Here is a 17,689-nt window from a genome sequence, read left to right on the forward strand (position 1 = left end):
ATACTTACATATGCACATAGTATACACACATATGTGTGTGGCCATCTGCAAAATACATTTTCACTAAGGTCACTCAAATGGACATTGTAATTAAAATGAAGGAAATGTCAGCACATGCGGCGATGCAGCGGAAACGGATATACTCGTAAATACATTACAAGAATTTTATGAGTAGCCAATATTCGTATGGCCCTAACATTGACTAACCAAGCGCGGATGCATGGATGTACTATATGTATGTACATATGTTTATATGTATGTATGTACATATGTATATTTGTATTTGGATGACCCTAATTTACATATGCATATAGACGAGGTTGCAAAGTGCTGTCTGCAATCAATAAAAGCCGCACTTACCATCCAAGAGCTGCCAATGCCTCAATGCCGCCACGAACCGCACCTCAGCTACGTCCCGACCCTGCTGGCAAGCACGGTCTCGAGTGAAATGCATATCTCATGGTCCGATTGGCAGTAGCGGAAGTCGTCCATTACCCACACCTGTCGCGATAATCATTTATGAACCAGTCACGTCACGTTGTGGTGTTGTCGTTGTGGCGCCTTCGTTTTTTGCACCAATGCGGTGCGCCTTGGGTTTTTTGGATTTGTATTGCTTGAAGTTTCCGAGCTGCTTTTGATTTGCATGTATTCACCGAACAATATTTTAAAGTAAGAATCCTTTGGCAGTAAATGTGTAATGGTACTTATTTAGTAGATTGTCAATTTATGCGAATTCCGAAACAATTTTTCAAGATGAATCTTCTTAGGCGCTTGTACTAAATATTAATTTCTATTGCTTTAACCAATGTACATACATCATACATATATAATTTAATCATCATTTTCCCGCCTTTTTCTCAGCAACGGCAGCCGTGAGCTCCTCAAGCAGCCGGAAGACGATTCAGTGCCACCCACTGGCTGTTGCCGCTGCTGCTCCAAATTCTGTCTGCCATGCCGCCGTTTGCGTTGCTCGCGCTGTTGTCGTCGCAAACCGGGCAAGACCGGCGATGAGAGCGAGGAGCCTGTACTCTCGGCAACCAGCAGCGCCTCTACCACCAACCTCGAAGTCATCGATGAAGCGCGCCACAGCGCACACGACAAAACCAAGTCGAGTTGCTGGCAAAAACTGAACTGTTGTAAGCGTTGTCGCAAGCAGCCCAAAATAGGCACCGACAGCACTGATGAGCAAGCGAAAATGACGGCCATTGGTAAGACAGAGACTGCGGCAGCGGCAGCGACAGCTGCTGCCGCCACCACAACACCATCCAAAGAGGGTAAATGCGGGCTTTGCATGAGCAAATTGTTCTGCTGTCGGCGCGTCAACAAAGTGGATCCCACAACGGGCGACGAGACAGAGTTGAAGAAGTGCTGTTTCTGTATTCCTTGTCGGCGTAAGAAGGGCGGCCGCGGCGCTTCAATCGGTTCCACAGTTTCGCGAGGTAGCTCCGTGGCCTGGCAAGATCCGGAAACTGGTATAGCGGCCACTGATGCATCGGTGGTGGAGGGCGCCAGCTCGCCAGAAATGCTGCCGCCACAGTAAGTCTATTGCGCGTGCTCGGTAAGAATGTAGCGGAGATAACTAATTGTCGTCTGCACTTTCAGGGGTTGTTGCAAACGCTTTTGGAACAAACTACTGTGCTGTCGACGCAATAAAGTGCCGAAACCAAGCGAAAGTCGACGGGCGAGCATGAAAGCGCCGCCGCCACCGAGTGAGGTAAGAACACTTGAAGTTGAAAATGAAACGCGTTTTATAATTACCAATTACCTCAAAACACCATAGGATACACGGCGAAAATTGCACGTCGACTTGGTTGAGTATAACTCGAAAATGAAGGGCGCTATTCCGGTGTTGCCGCTTTCCTTGGCCTGGTTTTGCGTTATCTGCAACACCATTGTTCCTGGATTGGGTAATGGAGCAAACAAAGTACTCTTTCTCTCTAATAACTTCTCCTCCTACAGGCACTTTGTTCTCTGGCATTTTTTGCCTGTGCGTCGGCATTCCACGCTTCTCGCAATATGACAGCGCTAAGGCGCGCTTCGGTTCCTTCATTATCAACATCATTGTGGCTGTGGCGCAATTGTTTTGCGTGCTCTTCTGCTTTGTGGGCTGGGGCTGGTCCATCTGGTGGGGCACCATTATGCTAAAGTGTGCAAGTGAGTATCGCTTAAGCAGCGCGCACCCGCGAATTTGTTTTTGTAATTTTTTACTTCATTGTCACAGGAAAATTAAGCAAAATCAAAAAGGTTGAGCGTTTAGAAATGGAAGAGGAGCGTCGTCAAGCAGAGGCGGCAGCAGCAGCAGCTGCAACTGCGGCAAGAGTGACAGCCAACGCTGGCGTCGGTACCGCGGCAGCGGCGCCGGCGACAACAGAGAGCGCGACATAAAAACACAGGCGGATGAACAAACAAAGGGCGTAATGGAAATTTTGTTTTAAGAGGGAGAAAAAATACAAAGTTACGTTACTAAGTATCCGAGACGAACAGAGGTTTAAGTAAACTTAAAGCCACTGTATATTACTTCCAAATCGGCATTAAATATAGTCGCGAAAAAAGCTTCCTATCACACTTCCGAGAACGAATAGATCAGAAAACCTGAAGGGCAATGTAAACTTTTGAGATTGAGTTGTAAACTGAGCTATTGAGAGCTAATAAGGATAACAGCGTAAAAGAAATTGAAAACATGGTGCCTTAATTCTATAACTAGATCTTCTGCTCCCAAATGTAGGAGTGTTGAAAATTCAAATGTTTGTATATAAGTAAATATATATGTATAGTATGTGACTAATATCTTAACGAACGATTACAAGCAAGCAAAATCGCTGTTTTCCAAAAATTAAATAATACAAATACATACATATGTACATATCGTCACCTGAATTGCAGAAAGACGTAACAAACAGCATCGTAGAAATGCCAAGTCATAACTAATAAAAAATCAAAAATTCACTTTTCGATTTACATGATGGATTTCATCATTTTATGAAGAAAAAAAAATAAAATATTCACGTCTTTTTCCATTTCATTTACAATGTTGTTACGTCTTTTTGCATTTCAGGTGACGCGATATAAAAACGAAATACATATGTATGCAGAACAAATTAGAAAATGTATATCTTCCATAGAAAGCGCGGGAAGATATTATTTAAAATATTTTTAAAATACTATAGAAAATTATATAGACCGGCGCTTCCGCGTTAAAATTAGATAAATATGAAATAAGATATGGTGCACTTAAAGAAATCCAACTGGGCTTCGTAACGGATGTGTTTTGTTACTTAATTAACATACATTTATAAAAAAATAGTATATATAAGTAAGTTAAAGTATTTTAAGTGATAGTAAAATTAACGCTTATACATACATGCAAACATGCATACATTTAAATAGTGAAAATTTTAAAACATTTTATTTCTCAAAATGAGCAAATTAAAATTAATCGAGTACATGCTTGAAGATTGTACATATGTATAGCAAAATGTTGATTTCTATCTTCCGATGTAAATAAATTTAATTTTTTTATAATTTATTTAGATAAAATACGAAGAAAATAAAGTGAAATATGTATATGTATGCAAATACTTATATGGGTACTTGGGATAAACTTCGAATTAGTACGGTACAGACGAAGCGCACTAATTACAACCACTTTGTAATTGCGGTGGTTCCCATGTTCGGATTACTGTTTTAATTTCTTAAGATTTTTCTCAGACCAAAATAATATAAAATATAATTTACAGTAGGGATATTCTCTAAATCCTGCCAGTTTTCCTATAGGAAAAATTTACAACCGTGCTATCTTACACTTAGAAACTACCCCTAGTATTTTCTTTTTTCATGTCATCTGTTATACAGGACGGTTTTGTTTTTTGGTCGCTTAGGTGATAATATTACGAATCGCTAAAATATTAGGCATTACTTAACTAAAGTGATTACCCTCGCGATGGCAAGGGAATAAGACAGGGCTGGTTGTTTTTCTTTTTTTAAGTCTATCACTTTACCTAACCAGCGCCACATATATCCACATTTGAAACTTCATACAAAAATTAGGAAAATTCAAGAAACTTTAACATTTGAACCCAAAAATTTTAAACTTTTTATTTAGAATTTTTAGAANCACTTAACTAAAGTGATTACCCTCGCGATGGCAAGGGAATAAGACAGGGCTGGTTGTTTTTTTTTTTCTTTTAAGTCTAGCACTTTACCTAACCAGCGCCACATATATCCACATTTGAAACTTCATACAAAAATTAGGAAAATTCAAGAAACGTTAACATTTGAACCCAAAAATTTTAAACTTTTTATTTAGAATTTTTAGAAAAATTTTGGGGATGCAGTTTTGTAGCTCATTAAATTTTAGTAGGTTAAAGTGTATATTTCAAAACTCTGGAAAATCGCGATGATTTTTTAATAATTTTCGATTCGAAATTTCAACACCTCAATTTAAGAAATGCATTTTTGATTACATTTTTTTTTATTTGCATGCAGCTGTGCAGCATCCTTCTCAAAATTTTATATCACTGGAATAACAAGTACCCTGTAGTGCTATTTAAGATCTTTAATTTGATCCACGATGGAAATCTTTAGGCGCTCTGAGAGCCAAGTTTTAACAATTTTAAACTAAAATTCGAATCTGCTATTCGGGTTTTTACTCTGAAATTAGAAAACAATGCAAAAGTGTCGAATGAAATTTCGAAGTTTAACTTCAAAATCGTTATAATTTGGCTCTCAAAGGGCCTAGAGATTTCTACCATGGCTCAAATTAAAGATCTTGAATAACACTACAGCGTACTTGTTATTCGAGTGATATAAAATTGTGAGAAGGTTGCATAGCTGCATGCAAGTAAAAAAATGCAATCAAAAAAGCAATTACTAAACTGAGGTGTTAAAATTTTTTTCGATTTATATACAGTGGAATCGTATTTCTCGTCTCAAAATCTATATAAGTGTAATAAAAAAACGAACAAATTTTTTTGGAATAAATCCGTTGGATTTTGTATGTTGTTTTTGAAGAGCACTATTTTTGACCAATTTTTTTATGGTCAAGGATTATTTGTGGTTAATGGCAGTATTTTTCCGTGAAAGGGGATAACATAAGCTTTCAAGAACTTTCCTTTAATATCAAAATATTGCTTCTGTTGAAAGCGCTACGATTAATTCGTATAGAGTGTTTAAAAAGCACACTGCGCGTCGTCAGAATACCGAGGTAACATCATGTTTGAAACGCTCAAACACGTAATTAATATGTGAGTAGAATATGAAAATGACTAGGAGGCTTCGTATTGNATATCACTAGAATAACAAGTACCCTGTAGTGCTATTTAAGATCTTTAATTTGAGCCACGATGGAAATCTTTAGGCGCTCTGATAGCCAAGTTTTAACAATTTTAAACTAAAATTCGTATCTGCTGTTCGGGTTTTTACTCTGAAATTAGAAAAAAAATGCAAAAATGTCGAATGAAATTTCGAAGTTTAACTTCAAAATCGTTATAATTTGGCTCTCAAAGGGCCTAGAGACTTCTACCTTGGCTCAAATTAAAGATGTTGGATAGCACTACAGCGTACTTGTTATTTGAGTGATATAAAATTGTGAGAACGAAGCACAGCTGCATGCAAGTAAAACAAAATGCAATCAAAAATGCAATTACTAAACTGAGGTGTTAAAATTCGTTTCGATTTATATACAGTGGAATCGTATTTTTCGTCTCAAAATCTATAATATTAGTGTAATAAAACATACAAACAATTTTTTTTTTTTTTGGAATAAATCCGGTGGATTTTGCATGTTGTTTTTGAAGAGCACTATTTTTGACCAACTTTTTTATGGTCAAGGATTATTTGTGGGTTAATGGCAGTATTTTTCCGTGAAAGGGGATAACATTAGCTTTCAAGAACATTTCGTTTCGCATGGAGTGTTCAAAAAGCACACTGTGCGTCGTCAGAATACCGAGGTAGCATCGTATTTAAAACGCTCAAACAAGTAATTAATATGTGAGTAGAATATGAAAATGACTAGGAGGCTTCGTATTGCGCTTTTCTCGAACACTTACGTACTCCTATGAAAGTTACTTCGAACCCTCGAATGTTCAGCTAACAGCGTTGTGAGGAAATTCCGAAAACTACGGACGTACATATGTACATATTTGGAAGAAATTAAACTTTGCGCTTCGCTATTCATTTCATTCATATTTATTCATGTACATATATATATATATATTTTGTTGATTATTTCACATTTAGTACATATCCATATATCATTCATATACATATCTAGTTATGCATGTATTATCAATAGATCACTTAAACGTAATAATTTTCTGTTCGCAGTTCCATTTAAAGTACATTTAAAATTATAGGTTTTTAAGTATTTTTGAAACGCCATCAATGCAACGTTTCGCGTTAGATCCATAGGCAACGAAATCAAAAGCACTAAATAATCATAACATAATTTGGGGGTGAAGGTAAAAACAAAAGTCGATAGTCACCAATTTCTATTCGGTAAGCAATTTAATACCAAACGATACCTAATAATAAATTTAAAAATAATAATAATAATTATGAAACTAAACACGTATTTTTATATTTTACTTGGTTTTTGTTGTTTAATAATAAACAGGTAGGTACAGTTAACAGTTAGGATCACACTAGTCAAATTATAAACTAAACCACTATCAAAAAATAAATGTATGTAATTACAGCTTAAATATACAATTAAAAATAATTTACAATTGATAGATTAGATGAAAAAAGAACATTGCAAAACCATAACTGAGCTGAAGTCATTGATACAGCTAATTTAAGTTCAACATTTTAAAAGTACCACTCAAACGAATCTTCTCTGACTTTCTTGAAATTCAAATAATATTTTGTATAGCAAACTGGATATTCAATTCGAATTAAGTAAAATAGTTGTAAAAAGCAGTGTAAGCGTTGAAATGAGTATCGTTAAACGGTCGTGTTGGCTGAACGAAAGAATGGCACAAAAAAGAAGCGTGTGAAGCAAAAACCGTACAAAACTGGGATTTAGGTCTTAGGACAATATAAATTATTTCATATTTGTTCACTATGTTGATTTTTATTCTTTTGTGTTACTTTTGCTTACAAAACTAACGGACGTTTTTTCAAATTTGTGTTTAAGTTGCACGCAACAGGTTTTGGTTTTTTTTATTTAGTATTTTAATTTTGAGTTTATTAAAAAGAATTATTCTCTAATAAAACTTAAAGGTATAAAAGTACTTCGGATGAATTAACATACATGTGTACTATATAGCGCGAAATAAAATTGTCTATAAAAAAAATTAAATAAGAGAAAATTCAATTTGTATTATTGCAATTTGGTTTTTCTGCAACTTCGACCATTTTATATTGTGTGTTCAGTAGAGGGTCGTGCTTCGTAATTGTCCGCGTTCACAGTTATTGCAAACGCTGCCGTTCGTTTAGAATTGTGCATCGGCGCTTAGACATTCATAAAAAATAAACAGTGATATAGATTTTTCAGTAGTAAACGAAAGGCTCAGGAACCAAATGTTACATAGGTATGTATGTAGTTAGGGCATTCACCAGCTGTCATAACCACCACATTGTCACGAATTTTTAGCCCTACAAAAATGTATGGCCTAATGACAAAACCACTTGTTATGTCACCCAGTGTATCGGCCTAAGTATTTGATTTTTAATTTCAAATCGGTTCATTCACGCTTTCGTAAGGCGGAATTATTTATGCAAACAAGCAAATTGTTGATTAATCAATAAGTAATTGCTATGCTCAAGGAAAATTTTTACTTGACTTGACTGTCGCTGTTGTAGAAAATGAATTCATCTTGAAGACTAACTACCGCAGAATTTTCATTCAACGTTTCTTCATAATAAGTTACGCTTTTTTATGCGTAAACGCATTGTAAAAATGTATTCATAATCATTCTTTTTTTTTGGGATTTCCCAAAATTGTTTAGATAATGCGAATTAATTGTTTTTTTACTTAAGAGTCGTCTTCACTGAGTTGCGAGTTGCGGACGAGAGACATATTTTAAATTTTAGCGCCGTGGCGATTCATTGCAAAACGCACTTGTCCTTGTCGCCACTGATATCCACCTGTTCCAGTTCACGCGCAATCTCATGATCGTCCTCGATACTAAAAAAAAGTTCGGAATAGGTAAAAAATTTGCTGCTAAGAAACCTTCACTAAAAAAACTTATGTGATGTTTAAAATAAGTTATAGTATATTTTTAAAGACGTTTGTTTAGTAAAATTTCGCAAAAGTATTGGAATATAAAAGTGAGTCAAAAATGGCATTCGTCCGTCAAGCATAAAACCGAATAATTCAATTTCAGAGCGTCCATAAGACAAATGACTACAATTACCAAGTCGAACAAATAAAGCTTGCAACTAAAAAACTAGAGTTTCAGTCTCAAATGGGTTATGTTTAAATTTTTTACTCCTACGTTCGATTCTTTCAAAGTAAAACAAAATGTTTAAAATGTGTATGAATGTAAAAGTTTTTCGGCACATACGCAATTTCCTGACTGTGTAAGTGCTGCACCAACTGATCACGTTTGTCCACAATGGACACTAGTTCCTCGAGCAGCAGTCGCTCCTTTTCACGTTGTGCTTCCGTTTTCCGCCAATCTTCAACGGACTGCGCGGCACGCAACTCCTGATTTAAAAGCGTGTATTTGCGCTCCAAATCGCTTTCTTGCTCACTGCAAAATATAAAGAAGGGACGAGGTTGCAATTTGTTGGCAAATAAAAAAATTATTCAACATCAGAGAATAAAGAATCGAAGTTTCAATACGATTTCCGAGCACTTACAGTATATTGAGCTGCATTTGGCGTCGTAGCAGCGCGTTCTTTTTGTTGACGAGCGTAAACCATTGCGACAGCAATTGCTCCTCCGTTTCATCGGTTTCTGTGCCAGCAGAGACAAAACAATTATTATTACACGGAATTAAATAAGCACAAATAGTCAAAAGTTAAACGCCAAAAATATTGAATTAACATTTTAACAATAATACAATTAAGTATGAATTAGAACTTCTAAACAAATGTACAAATTGCGCTAAGATTGCAGTGATCACATTGTAATAAGTGTAGTAATGAAATGTTTAGCAAATATATTGTGTCACAAAAATCTGAGCCCTTGTGGTGAGTTTAGTATGTGGTGAGTAGAGCGCTACGAATACGATTGCGATGTTAAGAATTTTGTTTCTAAATGTTAGGCATACGAGCTGAGCAGCTGTGCCTTATTTCGATTTCGATTCCTTTAGCCAATAGTCGGAAGCATTGTTTTTACTCAAATCGCTTCTCTTTTCTTACAAGCAGGATTGATGAAAAAGCTTTCCAAGTTAAACACACAAACAGCTAAGACGTTAATAAAACTACATATGTTTACAAGTTAGGTACAGCGTTAAAAGCTGAGTTAATACGGGATGCAATTAAAATGTTAGAAGCGAAGACAGCGGCGCTTTGGCTTTACAACTGGGCGGCGAAAGCAAAAGGGAATGCGCGCAATCTGTGTGTTAATTATAGCTTGCTCAAGCTGCGAAAGTAAATAGCGGCAGAAGGCTGTTTTTGTTAGCGCACGACTTTACAACACCAAAACGAGCCGAAGCGTTCAAGCTAAGCGTTTTAAGCAATGAACTATGAGCGGTGATCTGCGATCGGTTAGCTTCCAAAGGGCAAAACGGCAACACAACATCTTCTGTGATGGGGCACAACCAATCAATAGACGACGAATCGAAAGAGATATGCTTGCGCTGTGCCAGAATAATTGCTGTAAGCGAGTAAACTTTGCGCACATGCATTTTGCAATTGCGTTTGTGAGCGGCTTTTGTTTTGACGTTTATTTTTGTTATCGTAGTAATATTATGTAGAGTTGTAGTAATTTAATTGCAAATTTGAAAAAGTAACTACAGGCTTTAAGTGACTCAATGCAAAAACAAATGTTTACCACCATCGCGACAATGGCATTGGCAACGACTACGCGACCGTCTTTGGCTGTCGGGCGGTTCCTCGGTTCGGCATCGAATTCGCCGCATCTCATCTTCAACTTCGCCCCCGTCATAGGGCAGCTGTGCGTGCACCTTTGGCAGATTATCACAGGAGGAATGATTTGAGGAAGCTGTGGTGGTTGTTGTATTCGTATTGGAGGAGGAGAAAATAAAATTGAACGGCGCAAAAGCGTTTGTGAAATTTCGGCTACTTATAAACCTATTGTGTTGCTGTTGCTGATGCGCATGATTTCTGTGGTTTTCATTCGCATCGACAATACACGATTGTGAGCGTGGACGGTGGCGCGGCGGCAACAGCTGCTGTTGGCCAGCATACTCCGCCGCTTGCGTGCGTTGATGCTGATGTGGGCGTCGTCGTCGCTGACGCCGCCGGCGAACTACACGCTCGCCAGCAACTGCATCCGTCGACAACGCCACTGGCACATCTTTATCAGCACGCTCTGCCGCCTCCTCATCGCTGGACAACGATGAGGGCGTCACGGAGCCCGACGATGTGCACGGCGAAGTATCTTCGCCCGAAGGCGACAATGAAAACTGGCCATCGCTATCCATGTCGAGCAACTTAATACGTATATTATCACCACCACCAATACTATTACGTATCAATCTAAGGAAAGGGTTACGCTGTGAACGATTATTACTTGGATTGCCGCCCATGACTGCGCGCAGTTTCTTCTCCAGGCTGCTTGCCTTCTGGTCGATGGCTACCTGTTCACGCTCCAGCGCTTCCAATTCCGATTCGATGTAGGAGAGTTTGTCACCCTGTGGCAGAGAATGTTGCTATTATGCTATGAGAAAACAAAATCGATGAGCTACTACACCTACCTTCTTATCATTCTTTGGTGAGATACGCTCCATGACGGCATTGAATGACTGCAGTGGACTGTTGCCGCCGCTGTTGCTCGTGCCGTTGCTGAAGCGTTCGCTTAATCTATGACTAGGACTCAACATTTTACTATTGCTATTGGTTGTCGCTGACAAGGCATCCACGTCGCGCGGCGGTGTGATCTTCTTCGTTGGCGACATTGGCACCTTTGTTGGTGAATTGTTGCCCACGCTTGGCACACCATAGTCCTCGATGCCATTGTGGATGGGTGAAATGGTGCGTTCAGGTGAGAAGTTCATGCGTTTCAGCTTGGTGGGTGTGGTCGGGCTATCCAAGTTGCCGCCACCGCCGCCGCCATTAACTGATTTGGTACGAGTCTCGAGAATTAGGCGACGCGCTTGCTCACGTAAACGTAGCTGACGTTCCTCCTGAAAATGGCCAAATGATATATTAGAATAGTAAAGTTGGAATTAAAGGAATTAAAGAAAAAAAAGTTTCAATTGTATTTTTAATGAAGCCAGTAATTCAACAGCAAAAAATTCAAACTGAGTACTGTGATAACTTGCGACGCTTTGATGCTGCGCTGTATGATTACTTACGTCGTTCTCGTTGCGCTCAACGCCGTTGGAAATTTTCAGCTTCTCGATCATCAATTTAGCTTTTTCACTCATCTCTTTGTGTCGAGACAAAATGCGCTGTGGTTTTTAAAGCGTTTTATTTTTGTAGTTTTGGTGAATGGACGGGTAGATGAATTTTAAACCGAAAATGATAAGCCAAAAACGAAAGCCAAAACAAAAGCGAATAAAATCAAAAGCGAGCTCAAACTATATCAAATTGATTAAAATTAAATAGTATGAACTAAACTACAAAACACTCGCATAAATTAATATAATAAATTAGTAATGTAGTATATATAAAATTTATGATCCCAACTAAAGATTAAAAAAATCATTCAATAAAAATGAAAGCGCCTGGGCCACACTACTGAAGTGAAACTGCTCTCGATTTATGTTGCAGAAATTAGTATACTACGTTCTGATTTAATATCTAATCTTAATATAAGCCCTGACAAATCTTAAATCTTCAAATCTTAAGCTAAATATTAATCTTAACCTAAGCTTCTGCTTAGCAAGTTGCCATAATTACCTACTAAACGAAGTTTCACTTCAAAAAATAACTTTAATAATATTGAATTATCTTGAAGGGAACATTTTACAGCAAAGCAGCCAGTAGCAGTGGGCTTGCGCTCATAAACTAATTTCAGAGTTAAAATAAAAGCCAAGCAAAATCGTCTTACAAACGCAGTACTCACATTCGCCGCATTGGGATCCAGCGCTGTTGGCGAATGGGGCGTCCCCTGCTTTGTTTCTGATCGCACCAAATTCGATTTATTATAAAAGTCATCCGTTGAAGCACCAACACCCGTGTCGGCATTTGTATTCTCCTTGTCCTCGATGGGAGCTGTCTGATTGCCCACATGACTATGATGTGATGCATTGATCGAATTCTTATCCTTTGTTGGTGAAAGCACTTTGCCCAAAATATTCTTCGAGCCCGCGAGTATTAAATTCTTTACATCCTTCTTCGCCGTTGGCGAAGGTTGCGCTGGCGTTGAATTGTTTTTCGTCTCGATGCCTAAGATGTCGTCGTCGAGCGAATTCTGGTGCAACAATTGCGCTTTCAAGTGGCTTAAATTGAGTAGATTCTGCGAAAGGTTGTCCGACTTGTAATTACCGATCACATAACTTGACTCGTCTGACGTGGGTCCTGAGTATGTAGCAAAAGGTAGAAGGTGAAATTCATTGAATTAATAATTAACGAAAATAATAGAAGAAATTTAGTATCATTGATTTGCTTCTTCATATTGAAAAGTAAATTGAAAGGCCGCGCCTGTTGTGGCACACTTCGATTTGCTCACCAATTTGTTCAATTTGCAATTGTTTGCCTGTGAAATGCGCTCGCAACTGATGCAGATACGTCATGACAGCCAATTTGTCCGGCACAGCCAGCAAACTCATGTCACGTGGCTCAATGACGCGCGGTATGCCAAGCGATTCGGCGGCATCGAAGGCGGTGCGGCAGTTGCCCACCACATCGTGTGCGGAGATTTTCGACATGTCACTGAAAGGAGGGCACAGAAAGGGAAAATAAGCCGGGTGGCAGACATGAAATCAACATAATTACATGTTTAATTAATTTAAATATATTTCGTCTATCACTCACATCAGGTCCGGCTCAAAGTGATGGATGATTGCACAGAACGCCATGCCGTTACGCCAGCTGGTCGTCAAATTGGTCACCTTCACATTCGGATAGTCCTTAGTCACATCTTTGCACCACTCCAGCAAATCTTGCCCTGGTGTATTCTCTTTCAAGACGATTTTCTCCACTGTCTTAGCGGAACCATTCACCGTCAGACTGTTGTTGCTGTTAATGCTGCTCACATTATTGTTGTTTGGATTGCTGATGCTGTTGGTCATGGCAATGCTGTTGTTGCTCTTGCTGTTGTTGTCATGCTCATAGCTCTTCTTCAAATTGAGCGGCTGCAATTCGGCGCGTTTGATGTCGTTACGCGCGGGTTTGGGCGGCGCAACGTTGCCAACGCTTACCGACTTGCTCTTCGACTCCTCACTCTCACCCGGTTTAATTGGTGTCGTTGCTGTTGCTGCAGTAGGGGTCGACATAGACAGCAAGGAGCTAAGTGTTGTAGACTTGGTGCCACTGAACTTAGTTGGCCTTTCCTCAGCTTTCGCTTCTGCCAATTGTGTCTTTTCACCAGCTTCACCTGTAACAGAGACTGCAGCGCTGGCCACCACTTTGCTGATTTCGCCATTTTGTTGCGGTGACTCCTCGCTGTTGCTTGTGCTGCTAGTCTTGGCGCCTTGGAAGTCGATTGAGCGACGCGCACCAACTTCACTCACTGCGCTCGGCTTGCGTTCGGTCGTCTTGGCAGTGCCAGAGTTGGCAATTGGGGTCGATGTAACAATTTTACTCTTCACTCCCGCTGGATGGGCAGGCGTCAGTGCAGGAACTGAATGCTTCGGCTCTTTATCAGCAACGGTGTTTTCCCTCTCAGACTGTTGATCTGGTTGCTGTTGCTGCACTTGAGGTTGTGCAGCGCTGGGCGTCTTAAGCAGCTCGTCGCTGACATCGAAGTCAAATTGTTTCTCTGATTCGAATTCAAAATTCAAACGATTATGTTCGGCCAATGGAGTTGGGTCTTCGGACAAGGAAGGAACTACGCATACACACACATAGATACGAGCATATACAAATGGTTATCATATGGGTGATATGGTGGGTGAGTGTGTGGTCGCGTGTTGGAGTTGTATGAATTGGTTATTGAGATAAAAGTAACAAAATGCAATACATAGGGAATGCAGTGTTAAACATAAATGAAATTAACGAACATTTACAGGATCAGTTGATTAATTGAACAGTTAGAAATGATAATGGATACATTTAATTGTTCATGATTTTTTTTTTTGTGAAAAAAAATGAATTTGAGAAACGGTAGCAATAAGTTAGAGAGACGAGAGAAAAAGAAAAATATTTATACACAATTAATTTTGAAAAAATATACAAATTGCAGTTAAAAGTAGCTGCAATTGGTTTTATAAAAGGAAATATGTTAGTAGAGATTTTGTGTAGTAAAGATTTTTGTTACCTAAAAACTATGAAATTTCATCTTTTAAAATGATGCCGGGAGTTTATAAAACTATTGATCAATTTTTTTAAGGAAAATCTTGCCTTTTTTGAAGTCAAAATATAGAAACCAGTAGTTATTATACAATTATCTATTCCGTTGTTCGATTTCATTTCCTAAATTGCAAAAAAGCGTTAGCGTCAATTTGCGCACAAAAACCCGTTGCCTTAAAATATATAGATATAGGGGTTCTCTGCATTGTTTTTTTTTGTTTTAATAGCAGCATTGTGTGAGTATGAGGAAGGTACTTTAATATTATTACATTATGCCAAATTGATTCTTCTTTATGCAAAAGCTTGCATATGTACATATGTGTTTGTATAAAACTATTTAGTCTACGGTGGGTTCTACGCTACTGTACTTTACTATCATGTATGCTAAGTGTAATCTTTTCTTTTACCATTTAAAACTACTAAACCTAAACTAAATCACTAAATACTTAGTATAAACAATCAAATCAATAACGTTTTTAGTTACAGGACAAACCAGAAACCCGAAATCAAGAGAGGAAAGAAAAGGGCTACATTAAAAATTCTGTACGCACCACTCAATGGCGTTGGCAGGTCCATACAACCGTTCAAACTAGTCGTCATTTGCTCCAGCTGTTGCGTGAAATCATATAAATGATCCGAAATATCGCCCGAACTCTCCAGATCGGGTATATCCTCTAAGTCGTCCAGTGGAGCAACATCACAATTATTGTTGACGGACATCAGAGAAACGACGCTCTGCATGTCTTCATCCCTGCGAATGCGGAAAGGGATTAGTTTGGTTTTCATTTAATTTAGCAAGTTGAAAAATGTATATAGCGAAACCTTTAATTGAAACCTTTTTCAGATGAAGCGAAACCTTTTTCAAATTAAATGAAACCTTTTTCGGATTCAATGAAACTTTATTCAAACCAAATGAAACTTTTTTCAAATTAAATGAAACTTTATTCCAATTAAGTATTAAACATTTTTAAATTAAGGAACAGGAAATCAACTTAACCTATTAAGAGCCGTTTGCACCATGTCTGGCTATCACTAAAGGCTCTGTTATGCATACTTGGCATTTCTTGCGAGTTGTCACATAAGGAATCTGTGAAGTGAGCTTCGCGTGTAATCTGTTACCCAACGCACTGCATTAGATACGTAGAAGTCTGTTGGTTTTTGATTTCTACGTAAAAACACGTACGTAACAGAGCCTTAACTCCCAGTTATACATCGTTATCGACGCCATACTTATGTCAGGGAGTCGATAACGCCGATTATGATATTTAACTGGGAGAATATTTTTACTACTTTTAATATTCAAAGCTGTCAACTATTATTTTCTTAAAGGAGAAGAGGGAAATAAAGTACAAATACTCTCCCTTCTCACTCACTCGCTTAAGCGAAATGTAAAATTTGGCATTCGCATAACAATTGTCTGATTATTTTCTTCTAACTTAAACAAACTCTATGGATTAGATCACAGTCTAATCACGGCAACATTCAACTTCGGTTCAAGAATAATTTTGACATGTCCCATTTCTCTTTTCCTTTTCACATCAGCCTTTACATGTACTCCCGAAAACAGAGATATTTGAAGTTTTATAAAATCAATAAATTATATGATTTGCCTAGTTACCAAAACCCCTCGAATATCACAACAAACCACCCAACCTACCAAAGCCTTATTTTAAGATATGAAACTACCAATTTTGGTCCAATTGGACCGAAACGGCAACACTGTATTCAACGTGCCTTGACCGTAAGGGAGAGCAACGCGTAACAGCTAATTCAAAGTAATCCAAAAAAGAAGTTCCATTTCATTTGAATAAAGTTTCATTTAATTTGAAAAAAGTTTCATTTAATTTGAAAAAAGTTTCATTTAATTTGAATAAAGTTCCATTGAATCTGAAAAAGTTCTCATTTAATTTGAATAAAGTTTCACTGAATCTGAAAAAGGTTTCATTTAATTTGAAAAAGGTTTCGCTTAACATGAAAAAGGTTTCGCTTAATTTGAAAATGGTTTCATTTAAACTGAAAATGCTATATACACACACATTTATTTATGCATGTCGATGGCTAGTGGAAGATCGACCTATCTCGGCAGCCAGTTTGAAAACGCGCTAATTCAAAAAATTTTTCAACAACGCCTTATTTCAGAATTTTATTGAAAAACACCATATCTCTGAATTTGGTTGAAGAACGCCCTAACTCAGCTGCCGATTCCAAAACGATAGGGTGTTTTTCAATAAAATTTTGAAATAATGCGTTCTTCAGTCAATTTTAGAAGTAGGCCGTTCTTGAAAAGTTTTCTGAGATAGGGCGTTTTCGAACTGGCTGCCGAGATAGGTTGATCTTCCACTCAGCCATCGATATGCATGTATGTAGGTAAATAAAGAGCATACTCACGTCGCTTTGCCCTCGCGCAGAAACACACAACTAAGTGTCAATTCCAATTCGGCGGCGGTAATCTTTCGTGAGGTCGGCTTTAAGCTAAGCGTAAAGCTCTGCTGGGTCGACTCAATACTGGCGTATTTGCGCATATTTATACTCGCTGAGGCTAAGACACGCTTCTTGCCGAGTGGAGTGATCTACAAAAGAAAATAAAAGATATGAAAAATTCATAACAAATAATTCAGTTCAAGCTATTCTTTATTGTTGACGTTTTCGAGGAGTAAGGTGTAGAGCGGAGCGGAACGTTTTTCTTGTATTCGTATGCTGTTGCCTTGCTTGGGCACGTGCTCGCGGTTCAATGCTCAATAAAACTCAAAATTATGCGTGCAACGTGATCTTATTCAAATTTCATACGAATTCACACGCTGTCAATGTTGACTACTTAAAGCGCTGAGCTGGGCGCCGCACAGTGAGGCGCGCCACTGCAAATTGTGTTGAAAAATTATGAATTATGGAAATGAAAAAAAGTAACAAACAAACAAATAAATATTTCGTATGGCATTTTTCAGAGCATGAGGAGTTTACCTTGCCATTGTGCTATAGTACTACCGAGTATAGTGTAAATAGTCAGCAAGAATCCTTATATTTGTAGATCAATGAATTAAATACACAAATAAGTATTCAGGCAAGAATTATGCGACTATTTTTCTTTTTCGTTTTTCTTTTTAACAAAAAAATTTCCCAAAAATCAATGGTAAGTCCTAGCTACCTCATACTTGCACTTCAG

General features: G+C 38.1%; 2 protein-coding genes across 4 annotated transcripts in view; one reads left to right on the forward strand and one right to left on the reverse strand.

Moving 5' to 3' along the window:
* Positions 1 to 2,385, forward strand: part of LOC108365954 (protein stum-like) — a 68,393-nt gene extending 66,008 nt beyond the window's left edge. The window contains exons 7-11 of the mRNA XM_017620190.1: positions 862 to 1,536; positions 1,603 to 1,714; positions 1,781 to 1,907; positions 1,960 to 2,154; positions 2,222 to 2,385. Of these exons, the coding sequence (XP_017475679.1) occupies positions 862 to 1,536; positions 1,603 to 1,714; positions 1,781 to 1,907; positions 1,960 to 2,154; positions 2,222 to 2,385 (1,273 nt within the window). The remainder of the gene's footprint in view (positions 1 to 861; positions 1,537 to 1,602; positions 1,715 to 1,780; positions 1,908 to 1,959; positions 2,155 to 2,221) is intronic.
* Positions 2,386 to 6,213: 3,828 nt separating this feature from the next.
* Positions 6,214 to 16,999, reverse strand: LOC108365953 (EH domain-binding protein 1-like). 3 transcript variants are annotated; one of them, XM_017620186.1, is made up of 12 exons: positions 16,918 to 16,999; positions 15,081 to 15,280; positions 13,054 to 14,068; positions 12,749 to 12,951; positions 12,143 to 12,597; positions 11,430 to 11,525; positions 10,830 to 11,258; positions 10,646 to 10,766; positions 8,806 to 8,902; positions 8,508 to 8,696; positions 7,943 to 8,128; positions 6,214 to 7,902 (listed from the first exon to the last, which is right to left on the reverse strand). In XM_017620186.1, the coding sequence occupies exons 2-11, from the start codon at positions 15,268 to 15,270 to the stop codon at positions 8,047 to 8,049; spliced, it is 2,877 nt and encodes a 958-aa protein (XP_017475675.1). In that variant the 5' UTR covers positions 15,271 to 15,280; positions 16,918 to 16,999; the 3' UTR covers positions 6,214 to 7,902; positions 7,943 to 8,046. The 3 variants fall into 3 exon arrangements, with proteins under 3 accessions (XP_017475675.1, XP_017475676.1, XP_017475677.1); XM_017620187.1 differs by having other exon boundaries at positions 6,214 to 8,128; positions 13,054 to 13,999; XM_017620188.1 differs by lacking the exon at positions 11,430 to 11,525 and having other exon boundaries at positions 6,214 to 8,128.
* Positions 17,000 to 17,689: the final 690 nt, after the last annotated feature.

This window comes from Rhagoletis zephyria, unplaced genomic scaffold (genome assembly GCF_001687245.7).
Source record: "Rhagoletis zephyria isolate East Lansing unplaced genomic scaffold, Rhagoletis_zephyria_1.1 Rzeph_scaffold_02073, whole genome shotgun sequence".
NCBI lineage: Eukaryota > Metazoa > Arthropoda > Insecta > Diptera > Tephritidae > Rhagoletis > Rhagoletis zephyria.